The sequence below is a fragment of the Zingiber officinale genome, chromosome 6B (assembly GCF_018446385.1).
Source record: "Zingiber officinale cultivar Zhangliang chromosome 6B, Zo_v1.1, whole genome shotgun sequence".
Taxonomy (NCBI): Eukaryota; Viridiplantae; Streptophyta; class Magnoliopsida; order Zingiberales; family Zingiberaceae; genus Zingiber; species Zingiber officinale.
In genome coordinates, this window is record NC_055996.1 from 132,658,684 (window position 1) to 132,673,769 (window position 15,086).

At 35.8% G+C, this 15,086-nt stretch overlaps 1 protein-coding gene across 1 annotated transcript; it reads left to right on the forward strand.

Annotated features, from left to right (window-relative positions):
- The first annotated feature begins 10,313 nt into the window (after positions 1–10,313).
- LOC121990683 (WEB family protein At5g55860-like) lies at positions 10,314–13,177 on the forward strand. Its single transcript, XM_042544775.1, has 2 exons — positions 10,314–10,460; positions 11,161–13,177. Exons 1-2 carry the CDS (start codon positions 10,314–10,316, stop codon positions 12,985–12,987), a joined length of 1,974 nt encoding a protein of 657 aa, XP_042400709.1. The 3' UTR covers positions 12,988–13,177.
- Positions 13,178–15,086: the final 1,909 nt, after the last annotated feature.

The window sequence follows — 15,086 nt, forward strand, 5'->3', positions numbered from 1 at the left end:
ATTTTTTTTAATAAATAATCAGCTGTTATTATCTGTTACTCCTAAATTCTTAATATTTTATAATTATTTTAATTAAATTGATATTTGTGATTTTTGCACAGGATGGATAGTAGTCAATCGGGTACCTCTCGGTTCAGACAATGTCCCACGCAAATAATTAAACTGATTTTTTTTATATCAATAGTCATTATACTTGGTTTAATAATTTTAATGTTGATCCTGTACATTATCGGCAAGAAATGCTACTGCAAAATTGAAGAAGATAACGAAGAAATTGAAGAAGAAAATGAAGAAGAAATAGAGATAAGGGCATTTTAGGTTGTTTAGTCCAGTAGTTATGATTTTCACTGATTAGTTATGATTTTTATAGAATTATATTTGGATATATATATATATATATATATATATATATATATATATATATATATATATATATATATATATATATATATATATATAGGTGATGTATCATTGTAATTATTTTGGATATTTTGTATTTGTCTTTCACTTATCATGCACTTTTAGATACTTATGATTGTGAGTACTTGATATTTGGATAGTTCTCCTTGTATTTTGATTTGAATTTTCGAGATTTGGACAATTATGATTATGTTTTGTATTATATTTTGGATGATTTTATGCCGTGAGCTTATTGTATGTTGTGAGAATATTGTATGGATTATGATATATGTATAAATTGTATTTGTGTTGCCATCGTTAGTGATGGTTTATATTTATATGAAAATTGTATATAGGATATGTGGAAAACAAGAGCAAGTTTTTTAATTTTTTTTTACTGTTTTTACCGACGGAATTCTAATTTCGTTGGTGATTACCGACGGAATACGTTATTCCATCAGTAAAATATCGATTAGCTAGCACAATAACGGTTGTGATATATTGCCGATGGAAATTGTCATTCTGTCGACAATCACCGACGAAACCGAGAATTCCGTCGATAAATTCCCGACGGAACCTGTCATTCCGTCTGTATAGACCTCCAATGGAATTCTCGATTTCGTCGGGAATTAATGACAGAATAACTAGTTTCGCCGAGAATCACCGACGGAATGACAAGTTCCGTTGGTGATTTAACGACTGAATTTTATTCAATCGGCAACTTCCGTTACTTGCCATCCACTCCTTGCCGATGGGAAAAGTGTTTAGTTGTTAAATTTTACCGACAGAATATATTGTTCCATCGGTAATTACTGACTAAATTTCATTTCCGTCGATAAATTACATTGTCGATCAAATTACTACCGATATCATAATTAATTCTGTCGGCATTCCGTCAGTAAACCCAAATATCGATAGAATATCGTTGGAAAATTCAATCTTTATTCACTATTATTTTTATGGTAGATGTAGGTTAATTTGTATACAAACTCAGTTCGGAAAAAGATGGAGATGAGACAGAAGTAAAGTAAAGTGTTAGAGATCACCATCACGTGACAATTTTCAGGAGTCTATATTGATACATTCACCATTACCACTATTATTGGATATCCAAAATATAATGCAGGTATTTTTTTTACATGTAAAATTAGTTATATATTACAATTTTTGCTGTTAAAAGGTCATTCATCTGTGAATGCTTTCTGTCGTCATCCTCTTATCTATGTGTCTCCTCCGCTCTCTGTCTCTCGTCGTGCTCAAGGTAAAATCCTTTTTCTCTGTTTACTCTGACAACACACAAGCAAGACTTGATGTATTTTCACGGCAGCCGTGAGTTTGCAGTCTCGCCGCGTCGCTGGAGTTCATGGCAGTTTGCGGCATCCCCACGAACTAGTGTTGACATCGGACGAGGCTCCAAACCTTGTAGGTTTGCCGCCGCGGCCGTGAGTTCGTGGAGTCCCCACGAACTTGCGCCAACCTAGCCGTAGTGGTCGTGAACTATTTTTTTTTAATAAATAATCAGCTATTATTATCTGTTACTCCTAAATTCTTAATATTTTATAATTATTTTAATTAAATTGATATTTGTGATTTTTGCACAGGATGGACAATAGTCAATCGGGTACCTCTCGGTTCAGGCAACGCCCACACAAACAATTAAACTGGTTTTTTTTATATCAATAGTCATTACACTTGGTTTAATAATTTTAATGTTGATCCTGTACATTATCGGCAAGAAATGCTACTGCAAAATTGAAGAAGATAACGAAGCAATTGAAGAAGAAAATGAAGAAGAAAATGAAGAAGAAATAGAGATGAGGGCATTTTAGGTTGTTTAGTCCAGTAGTTATGATTTTCACTGATTAGTTATGATTTTTATAGAATTATATTTGGATATATATATATATATATATAGGTGATGTATCATGGTAATTATTTTGGATATTTTGTATTTGCCTTTCACTTATCATGCACTTTTAGATACTTATGATTGTGAGTACTTGATATTTGGATAGTTCTCCTTGTATTTTGATTTGAATTTTCGAGATTTGGACAATTATGATTATGTTTTGTATTATATTTTGGATGATTTTATCTGTGAGTTTATTGTATGTTGTGAGAATGTTGTATGGATTATGATATATGTATGAATTGTATTTGTGCTGTCATCGTTAGTGATGGTTTATATTTATATGAAAATTGTATATAGGATATGTGGAAAACAAGAGCAAGTTTTTTAATTTTTTTTACTGTTTTTACCGACAGAATTCTAATTTTGTTGGTGATTACCGACGGAATACGTTATTCCGTCAGTAAAATATCGACTAGCTAGCACAATAACGGTTGTGATATATTGCCGATGGAAATTGTCATTTTGTCGGCAATCACCGACGAAACCGAGAATTCCGTCGGTAAATTCTCGACGGAACCTGTCATTCCGTCGGTATAGACCTCCAATGGAATTCTCGATTTCGTCGGGAATTAATGACAGAATAACTAGTTTCGCCGAGAATCACCGACGGAATGACAGGTTCCGTTGGTGATTTAACGACTGAATTTTATTCAATCGGCAACTTCCGTTACTTGCCATCCACTCCTTGCCGATGGGAAAAGTGTTTAGCTGTTAAATTTTACCGACAGAATATATTGTTCCATCGGTAATTACTGACTAAATTTCATTTCCGTCGATAAATTACATTGTCGATCAAATTACTACCGATATCATAATTAATTCTGTCGGTATTCCGTCAGTAAACCCAAATATCGATAGAATATCGTTGGAAAATTCAATCTTTATTCACTATTATTTTTATGGTAGATGTAGGTTAATTTGTATACAAACTCAGTTCGGAAAAAGATGGAGATGAGACAGAAGTAAAGTAAAGTGTTAGAGGCCACCATCACGTGACAATTTTCAGGAGTCTATATTGATACATTCATCATTACCACTATTATTGGATATCCAAAATATAATGCAGGTATTTTTTTTACATGTAAAATTAGTTATATATTACAATTTTTGTTGTTAAAAGGTCATTCATCTGTGAATGCTTTCTGTCGTCATCCTCTTGTCTATGTGTCTCCTCCGCTCTCTGTCTCTCGTCGTGCTCAAGGTAAAATCCTTTTTCTCTGTTTACTCCGACGACACACCAGCGAGACTTGATGCAGTTTCACGGCAGCCGTGAGTTTGCAGTCTCGCCGCGTCGCTGGAGTTCATGGCAGTTTGCGGTGTCCCCACGAACTAGTGTTGACGCTGGACGAGGCTCCAAACCTTGCAAGCTCGCCGCGGCGACCGTGAGTTCGTGGAGTCCCCTCGAACTTGCGCCAACCTAGCCGCAGTGGTCATGAACTATTTTTTTTTTTATTAAATAATCAGCCGTTATTATCTGCTACTCCTAAATTCTTAATAATTTATAATTTTTTAATTAAATTGATATTTGTGATTTTTGCACAGGATGGATAGTAGTTAATCGGGTACCACTGGGTTCATGCAACGTCCACACAAACAATTAAACTAATTTTTTTATATCAATAGTCATTAAACTTGGTTTAATAATTTTAATGTTGATCCTGTACATTATCTGCAATAAATGCTACTGCAAAATTGAATAAGATAACAAAGAAATTGAAGAAGAAAATGAAGAAGAAATAGAGATGAGGGCATTTTAGGTTGTTTAGTCTAGTGGTTATGATTTTCACTGATTAGTTATGATTTTTACAGGATTATATTTGGATATATGTGTAGGTGATGTATCATGGTAATTATTTTGGATATTTTGTATTTGCCTTTCACTTATCATGCACTTTTGGATACTTATGATTGTGAGTACTTGATATTTAGATAGTTCTGCTTATATTTTGATTTGAATTTTAAAGATTTGGGCAATTATGATTATGTTTTGTATTGTATTTTGGATGATTTTATGTTGTGAGCTTATTGTATGTTGTGAGAATGTTGTATGAATTATGATATATGTATGAATTGTATTTGTGCTGCCATCGTTAGTGATGATTTATATTTATATGAAAATTTTATATAGGATATGTGGAAAACAAGAGCAGGTTTTTAAATTTTTTTTTACTGTTTTTACAGACGGAATCCTAATTTCGTTGGTGATTACCGACAGAATACGTTATCCTGTCAGTAAAATATTGACCAGCACAATAACAGTTACGATATATTACCGACGAAACCTGTCATTTTGTCGGCAATCACCGACAGAATCGGGAATTCCGTCAGTAAATTCCCGACGGAACCTGTCATTCCGTCGGTATAGACCTCCGACGGAATTCCCGATTCCGTCGGGAATTAACGACGGAATAACTGGTTTTGTTGGGAATTGCTGACGGAATGACAGGTTCCGTTGGTGATTTAACGACTAAATTTTATTCAGTCAGCAACTTCCGTTACTTGCCATCCACTCCTGGCCGACGGGAAAAGTGTTCAGTTGTTAAATTTTACCGATAGAATATATTTTTCGATTGGTAATTACTGGCTGAATTTCATTTCCGTCGATAAATTGCATTGCCAATCAAATTACTACCGATATCATAATTAATTCCGTCTGTATTCCGTCAGTAAACCCAAATACCGATAGAATATTGACGGAAAATTTAATCTATATTCACTATTATTTTTATAGTAGATGTGAGGTTAATTTGTGTACAAACTGAGTTCGGAAAAATATGGAGATGAGCCAAAAGGAAAGTGAATTGTTAGAGGCCACCATCACGTGACAATTTTAGGAGTCCATATTGATATATTCACCATTACCACTATTATTGGATATTTAAAATATAATGCAGGTAATTTTTTTACATGTAAAATTAGTTATATATTACAATTTTTGCTGTTAAAAGGTCATTCATCTGCGAATGCTTTCTGTCGTCATCCTTCTCCGTTCCGCCTGTCTCTGTGTCTCCTCCGCTCTCTGTCTCTAGTCGTGCTCAAGGTAAAATCCTTTTTCTCTGTTTACTCCGACGACACACCAGCGAAACTTGATGCATTTTCACGGCAGCCGTGAGTTTGCAGTCTCACCGCGTCGTTGGAGTTCATGGCAGTTCGCGACATCCTCACGAACTAATGTTGACTCCGGACAAGGCTCCAAACCTTGCAGGCTCCCCGCGGTCGTGGACTCCCCATGAACTTGCGGCAACCTAGCCGTAGTGGTCATGAACTATTTTTTATTTATTTTTAATATATAATCAGCCATTATTGCTGCTCCTAAATTCTTAATATTTTATAAATTTTTAATTAAATTGATATTTGTGATTTTTGCACAGGATGGACAGTAGTCAATCGGGTACCACTCGGTTCAGGCAACCTCCACACAAACAATTAAACTGGTTTTTTTTATATCAATAGTCATTACACTTGGTTTAATAATTTTAATATTGATCTTGTACATCATCCGCAAGAAATGCTGCTGCAAAATTGAAGAAGATAACGAAGAAATTGAAGAAGAAATAGAGATGAGGCCATTTTAGATTGTTTAGTCCAGTAGTTATGATTTTCACTGATTAATTATGAATTTTATAAGATTATATTTGGATATATGTATAGGTAATGTATATAATTATTTTGGATATTTTGTATTTGCCTTTCACTTATCATGCATTTTTGGATATTTTTGATTATGAGTACTTAATATTTGGATAGTTTTGCTTGTATTTTGATTTGAATTTTGGAGATTTTGGCAATTATGATTATGTTTTGTATTGTTTTTTTGATGATTTTATGTTTTGAGTTTATTATATGTTGTGAGAATGTTGCATGGATTATGATATATGTATGAATTATGTTTGTGTTACCATCTTTTGTGATGGTTTATATTTATATAAAAATTGTATATAGGATAAGTGGAAAATAAGAGCATGTTTTTTAATTTTTTTTACTGTTTTTTATAGACAGGATCTCAATTTTGTCGATGATTACCGACAGAATACACTATTCCGTCAGTAAAATATCGACTAACATAGTAACAGTTGCGATATATTGCCGACGGAACCTGTCATTCTGTCGGCAATCATCGACAGAACCAGAAATTTCGTCGGTAAATTCCTGACGGAACCTGTCATTCCGTCGGTAACTTTCGACATAAATCCCGATTTTGTTGGGAATTACTGACGGAATAACTAGTTTCGTTGGGAATCACCGACGGAATGACAAGTTCCGTTAGTGATTTACTGACTGAAGTTTATATATTCAGTCGGTAACTTCCATTACTTGCCATCCACTCCTTGCCGACCGAAAAAGTGTTCAGTCGTTAAATTTTACTGACGGAATATATTGTTCCGTCGATAATTACTGACTGAATTTCATTTCCATCGGTAAATTGTATTACCGATTAAATTACTCCCGATATCATAATTAATTTCATCGGTATTTTATCAATAAACCTAAATATCGATAGAATATCGATGAAAAATTTAATCATTATTCACTATCATTTTTATTGTAGATATCAGGTTAATTTGTTTACAAATTGAGTTAGGAAAAAAAAAGGGAGAGGAGATCCAAGAAAGTGAACTGTTAGTTTAAATTGTTTCTCAGTGGAGAATGTGCAATGGGCAGTAGATTTCATGCAGAGTATTGACCCATTCAACTTCACCTCCTCTCTTTATGTATATATAACGTGTTTTAAAAATTAATAAAGAAATTTATTTTTGACCGTTCAGCTGGATAATACTCAACTTGGCTATAAAAGGAGGTCTTGATTAAACACTTCGACAATGAATTCTGACAATCCTTCTAGTGCTCGCTACTCTAATGACAAATTCACGAAGCCATAACGCTCCTCAGATGACCAAAAGCATGCCTCTCCAAATTCTAAAGTCGTTGGTATAATTATTCATAGTGCTTTAATCATATTATCATTGTACTTTATCTCCGTACTTGAATTTTCAAAACTATAGTGATTGTCTAATGAAAGTATTCTCAAGTGCGAGTTTTGGAATAGGAGTCATCACAAGCTCTGAACCAATTAAATCTTGATGTTTGTGATTGCTTGTTTTTTTCTTTATTTCTGTTGTGCATTTGGTATTTTGCGAAAATATGAAAACGTCACGAGTGTTATTTATCCTCTCCCTTCCTCTAACACGTCTCGATCCTAAAAAGAGTCTTAGTTGATGTTGATGGTCTGGTTAAACTCATTTTGAATGAGGGATGTAGAAGTAATAAGTTTTAGATTATTTTCTAGGATTTATCTTTCTTCTTAAATCTTAATAACTTAAGTTCTTAGTTAAGTTGTTTATACTGTCTTACCGGTTCATGGCTTGTGTTGTCTTTTGAACTTATTTTTCAACATGTGGTAATTTATTTTCTAAAAGTGTAAGTCTATGATGTAAGGATAATAATAATGCTATCGTGGTATTATTTTATTAGATTAAAACTTTATCTCTTTTCTATTAACTTCAAGGTTACAATATATATTTTCTATTGTTTTTGAAAATTATTTTAAAAAGTTTAATGCTTATTTGTAATAGGTATTTTAAAGTCCAATTTATTCATTTATATTTGATTTTTTTCAACTGTAGTATGTAAAATCCTAAGTACTTATGTTATCTGAGTTTTATGTGCTGCAATTAAGTCTTTATTCAATCATCAACATGTATTTCATTTTTTTTTTATAAAAAAAATATATGTAATAATAAGAAGATGGATAAAATATGAATAGCTAAGGATATGGAGATGAGGATAAAAATTAAATAGCCAATAAATATAAAAATAAGTATAAGAATGAATATAATAAATAAAAATAAATACAGATAATATAAAATCTAATCTAGGTTCTATCTATTGTCATCCCTATTCGGACGGAACTCTACTCTTGATTGAATTTCTTGGAAGAGTTTTTTTTTTTTTTTTTTCAGCTGTTGGATTCCATCAGAATTTGATCTCGACCGTTGGTATTACAGAATAATCATCGGCCGGGCGTGATTAGGTTTTGCTCAAATCCAACGTCCGACTAAGGGGCCCCTCCCATGGAGGGCCCACATCTTATGTCCACTTGAGAGGCTCACCGATTCACCCGACGAGTCCGCTTTACCGCCCTTGAAACTCCGTTGCGTTGCCTCCCTTGTTTTTTACCCACCCGAACATCGCTCTCAACTGCTGCGTCTGCCATGCGCCATTTTTCGCCTTCCTCTCTTCGACGCCCTGCGCTGCCGCCGAAAGTTCCGATTTCGTCTCCTCGGCTTGCCCATTTTCTCGCCGTTCTCGGTAGATTCCATCGTCGCCCAGCTCTTCTCCTTGCTGCCGATTTCTCCACCGAGGTTTGATTTCCGATAAATCCCTCTTCGGTTGCCCTGTGTCTGTCGTATTTTCTATCTCTTTCGCACCGCGAGCAATGGGTTATTTTGATCAAAATAAAGATTTGATATACACGCATTGCTTAGGTGAAGAATCAGATGCGCATTTCGATCAAGTTGTTTAAGTGAGGTGATATTTAATTTGTTTGCGTTTAGGAGTTTTTTTTTTTTTTTTTATTAAAGTTGGGAGATCATAATGTCACCAACTTTCTACTGGATGAATTCAAATAAATATTATTGTTTTTCACTTGAGGATCTGATTTCACAAAATCCTGCATCCTGGACTTAATATTTTATGTTAATAGTACAACTTTGCATCCTATAACAAACGACCGTGTATTTACTTTGGGTTTGGTTGCTAATGGTTGAAACTGTATGATTCCTTTTGTTATTTGGAGGGACTGATTAGACTAATGCTATCAGCAAGAAAACCTATCAATAAGGAGATCTTGCATGTGGGAGATTGATACATTGAACCAAAAAGGCACGAGTGGAAGAGGAAGACTTACTGCTGAAAGATTTTTATCACAAAAACCTGACTTGCATTGCGTCTGTCAACTTTAACATCTATTTTTCACTTTTCATTTCATGGGTTTTTTTTTTGTTCATTTTTCCTTTGTCAATAGCTTGTTTTCTATTTGCCTTCTATAGCCACATGTTTGTCTTGGATTTGACATAGTTCTGAGCCTGAGCACTCCTAAAATTGCCAAGAACTCGAACGAAGTGGGTTTAGTACATTACAAGTGTAAGCAATTTGCCTGAGGTGAATAGATATGCGACTTGGAGGAATGAGGTAAAATTGGGATGCAGGATATGGTTGAGTTTTTTTGGCTGAATGAGGTTAGCCTGTCTAAGATGACTGTAGGATTGAAAAGAATTTTGATATCTCCATAATAGTACGATATTATCCACTTTGGGCTTAAACCTTCATGGTTTTGCTCTTGGGCTCTACCCAAAAGATCTCGTGCCAATGGAGATATCTTTTTCTTATAAACTCATGATCTTTCCCATGTGTTTTCAATGTGAGAGTATGTTTGCAACCTTGCAACCCCAACAATCCCCCCCTCAAACAAAGGATCACAGAGTCTCCCTCAAGTATCGAGTCACTCTTGACCTGCTCAGGTCTACCCTCGAACATCGGATCACTCTTAACATGCTCAGAGTCTCCCCTTAAGCATCAGATCGTTGACCTGCTCAGGGCCTCCCTTACTTTGTTAGGTTTCACCCACATGGTTCGATCTTGGATCATGAATCTGGCTTGTGCTTCTTCTGACGATTAGTCAGGTGAAGAGCGGCCTCCTCCTGATACCAATTGTTGAGACCAAAAGAAATTTAGATATCTCCATAATAATATGATATTGCCCACTTTGGACCTAAACCCTTCCAATTATCTTTCACCATGTAGCCTCCAATTTGTCTTCCCGGGTCTTTTAGCCAAAACTAGCTAATAAAAGATCTTAGTAACCAGGTCTAGGCATATCAATTCATTCTGTTTTTCTTGTTTCTTTGAATTTGCTAAAAAAATGCACCACCTAATACTTTCTGAGAAGTCTGGAGTTGTTAATGCTGATTTGTTCAATTACTGTCATTTTTAAAAAGGAGGCATGGAGACAAATGCTGTAGATTCCAAAGTGGAGATAGACACTAGAGCTCCATTCGCATCTGTTAGAGCAGCAGTTAGTCTGTTTGGTAATGTGGCAGTTAAAGGTGACAAATCTCCTGGGAGAAAGCCAAAGGCTGCAACAATCGAGGTATGGTCTATCTGCTATGTACTAGAAATTATAATGAATGTTTCAGTGTGTATAAATTCTTGTCCTGGTGCATATGTATCTAGTTCAGTTAATATGCCCTTCACCAAAGAATTGGATGCAAGCTAATTTCATATAATTAGTCAACTTAGGATGAATGGAAGCCAAAAATTTGATTAGACCTCACGAAGTGTTTTGACTTGTCATGGACCCTTCATTTGTAACAATAAATTAGTTAAAGGAAAAAGAGTTATACATCTAAATCGAGAGCACTTGCAAGAATCTAGTGACTACCCAAACATCCTGCTGAACTGCCTTCATTACTCATCCTTATTCTTTTCCGAAATCATTTCAGTTGCTTAAGTTAATATTGTCTTTTAACTCTTGCCTTTTCACAACTGTCAGTTATATTCAACAATAGCTTATGCTTTTAACCATAATCCAATAAGATTTTTGTGAAATCATATAATCTTATTCTCTTGTGTTTTGACTATCTAAGAGACCAGTACTACCACATTTTTTAAAATCAGAATCTTAATATCATGGTATGACAAAAGCACCTTTGGTTTTTGTGCTGTATACTTCTTTTTTTTTTATTTCTCTAAATTTTTCTTGTTTTTAACTACAAGGATTTAATTCTTGGATTTTCTCTGAAATTCTTGCTAATTCTGATTTTTCGTCTTCTTTTTTCATACAAGATCAGGCTATTACTACTTTGGGTAATGCTAAGACCCCTATATTGTCAGATAATGCTCTAGCTAAGGATACCCAACTTCATTTGGCTAAAAAAGAGCTGAACAAGTATAAGGAACAACTTGATGTTGCTACAAAAAGTAGGATTCAAGCACTTGCTGAGTTGGAGAGGGTTAAAAAAATTGTTGAAGAACTCACCGAGAAACTCAATGCGGCAAATGAGGGAAAGGAGCAAGTTCTAGAAGCAACTGAAGCTGCCAAAAATCAAATCAAGACACTTGATGCGGGTTCTGTCGAGATTGCTGACCAGGATGGAAGCTGGGAACAGAAGTTCGATAGTTCAAAGGAAGAACTTGCAGTTGTCCTCATGGAGCTTGATTCTGCAGAGGAAGAACTTATAAAGATCAAAAGGGACTCTGAGACATTGGTGGAAGCAAAGCTCTCTGCCATTCAGCAAGAGGCTGAAGCGAAACAGATTTTTGATGCTGGCGTTCAGAAGGTGACTGAGCTCTCCAAGGAGCTTGCTTTAATTCAGGAATCACTTACCTATACTAGCCTTGCCACTGAGAAAGTCCAGCAGGAAGAATCAAAAATTGTCTCAGAGCAAGTTGCTATTAAACAGTCTTACAAACGATTGCTCGACGAAACTGGACAAAAATTGACGACTTTAAAGAAAGAGTTTGATCCTGAAGTTTATATGAACCTGAAGGCCAAGCTAGAAGAGACAACTTCTGAGATTAAATCAGTGCAGAAGGAAATTGAATTTGTTTCATCTGTAGATTTAAAGTATGCTACATCAGTGGCTTTGGAGGTGGAAGGTGCAAAGGAAATTTTACAAGCACTCGCCCAAGAAGAAAGTTCACTTGTGAGGTTGTTGCATTCTCTCAAGCTGGAGTTAGAAGCTGCAAAGAGTGAGCACATAGAGCTTGAGGATAAATATGAAAAATCTAAATCTCTTGTCAGCAATCTTCAGCATGAACTTCAGAAATGCAAAGCCGAGCTCGACGTTGTCACTTCTTTAGAGTCGCAAGCAACTTCAACATCTGATGAGCTAACATCTGCCCTTCAACAATTGTCATTCGACTCTCAGAAAATTTTGCAGGAAGCAGAAGAATTCAGGAAACATTCTAAACAGTTTAGGGCCGAAGCTGAAGCAGCCCGAATAGCATTATGCGAAGCAGAAAAGCAACTGCAGGTTGTTTCGAAGGATGCCAAAGAGGCAAAATTGGCAGAAGCAAGAGCTCTAGGTCTTACCAAAGATCTATCTGAGCATCCAAATGTTTCTCAGGCATCATCTACTCTTCAGTCCGGGTCTACAATAACAATCTCGAAAGAAGACTACCAGTCTTTAAGACGCAAGGTGGAGTCGTCCGATGAGTTCAGAGACATGAAGGCTGATGCTGCAATAGCACAGCTGCAAGTTGTCAAGGCCAATGAGGATGAGGCAATTAAGAAACTTGAAGTAGTTCAGAGGGAGATTGAGGAATTGGAGACGGCAACACAGGAGATATTGGACAAGGCAGAAATAGCTGAAGCTGCACAGAAAGCTGTCCAAGGAGAGCTGAGGAAGCAGCAGGAAACCGAACAGAAGAAGGCATCAGAGAATGTATCAAAGATACCGGTCGAGACACACGAGTCTATAGAAGAAGCATACGTTACAGTACCCTCTGTTCAGAATGCAAAGCCAGGGGAGAGGACTGAAGAGAATCGGAAGTTCATGAAATCGGTGATCTCCAAGAAGGTGCTTATGCCTAATCTCACCGGTTTTTTCCATCGCAAGAAGAGTCAGAGTGATGTTGGCTCACCATCTTATCTCCCCGGCGAGAAGCCTTTATAAACCACGGTCTATGTGTGATCTGATAGTTTTCCGGCCCGGAGAACAGTGCAGAGTTATGCTTCTTGTATAGCTTTGAAGGTTTTCTTTAACAGGAATTCCGAATTCTGTCAGTTGCTTAGCAGTTGCAGTTGTCAGGGAATCGATGCAAACATTGATTCGTTGAAAATGTGAATGGAATAAAGAGGTAGAGAAGATAAGATTCTATTATGAATGAATTTTTAGTCTCACATCAGGAGTCTCTTGACTTTATTGTTAGTTTAGATTATGACACATGCATTGATGTTGTGAGCATATGCATGGAGATAGGTTCTTTTTTACGTGTGGATAAAGCTGCAAATCTAGAGTCTGGATTTGCATTGAATCAAGTTGGCTCGTGTGTGAGCATGACTTACACGCGTCGAATGTCGGACCGATTGAAACAAAATTTGTCCAAATGAATGAACCTATATTTTGCCACCTAAATCGCCTGTTGCTACATGTTCAAGAGTATAACAGAAATATTAAATACATTAATAACGATTCTATAACGTTTCGACAATAATAATTGATATTAAATCAATTAATAATGATTCTGTAACGTCTCGACAATAATGGTTGATATTAAATTCATTAATAGTGATTCTGTAATGTCTCGGTAATAATGACCGACTTTTTGTATGAAAGGTAAATTATATTTCATTAAGAAAATAGTATAAACAAACACGTGTCCAAAGATAACCCATCATTTCTGATGAAGTATCAGACTAGGTGGCTATCCACGGTATGAACTTAAAGGAAGCCCACATACATGTAGGTGTACTCTCACTGCAGCGAAAAAAGGATCTCTCCAGAGATCCTTGCGAATATCGTATACTACATTCTTGCTACTGTATCACATAGAATCGTTATCTTTGTTGTGTGCCTAAAGCAATCCCGATAACAACTTGTCTTTGGATGTAGATCTAAACACGATCAAGTGTTCACACATCTACGGTATCCATACGAACACGCTCTTCCGTTAGTCTCACGAACTCACAATTCAAAGAGAAACCACCTTTGCGGTGCTAGCCACTCTAGGAGGTTTGGCCAAGAGAGGATCAAGAGGGAGAAGAAGAATCAAAATCCATCTCATGAAAAGAATTCTAAAAGCCTTTTGTACTCATCCAAGGAATACCAAAGGTTTGTGTCTCTTAGTCTTCTTTTGATTAATGATGAATTAATTTCTATTAATATTCATTAATCTTAATTGATTGTATTTAGTAAATTGGATTAACCTTTAACCCAATAAGTCAATCCATATCAATTAACCTAATAAGTCTAGTCATCTTATAATTGGCTCTTAGGACTAATATTAACAATCTCCCACTAACACTAGTGTCAATCACTATAAAGATGATACCAACACCTTGGATTAACCCATTATTCTTAAGGGTCATAATCATTTAGTCAAACTAAATTAAACTCATCTCCAAAACAACATGTTCTTTGTATATGACCCAATAGACTCTCGTAACATTGGCAATGTATCTAAACCACTTTAGATACATAAGCAATGAGTGACATCTAGCAATACATCATTGCTACCCAAGTGACGAGAATGTCAATATCCAACCTAACTTGTCTGTGCCTATTATCTTGTATAACAAAGTGCTCCTCGGGGAGATCCTTTACCTCATCTAATTTCTCATTAACTCCAAGGCTAGAGGGCAATTGTCTGTGATAGTCTTGCCTTTGATAAAAGCTGTCTGGGTTGGGTGGAAGATATGCTCTACAATATCTGCTAGCCTATAGGATAGTAGCTTTGAAATTATCTTGTAGAAGACAGTGCAACATGAAATTGACCTAAAATTTGCAACCCAACTAGCTTGTGGCACTTTAGGCACCAAGGAAATGAGAGAATGATTCCACTGCTTGAGTAGTTTCCCACGCCAAAAAAATTCATTGGCTGCTACCACCAAATCCCAAATCCATTTTAATAGTATCCCATGAGTGTTTGAAGAATTTGGCTCCATATGCATCCGATTCAGGTGCTTTTTAGTCACCGATGCTGAAAAGAGCAATCTGGTTGAAAGGGGTTTCTTTGAATGCTTGTGCCAAGTAATCCCTGGAATACGTCCATA

Coding starts and splice junctions, on each gene's coding strand:
- LOC121990683 (XM_042544775.1), top strand. CDS start 10,314: ATGGAGACAAATGCTGTAGATTCCAAAGTGGAGATAGACACTAGAGCT. Junction 10,461..11,160: donor CAAAGGCTGCAACAATCGAG/GTATGGTCTATC, acceptor ATACAAGATCAG/GCTATTACTACTTTGGGTAA.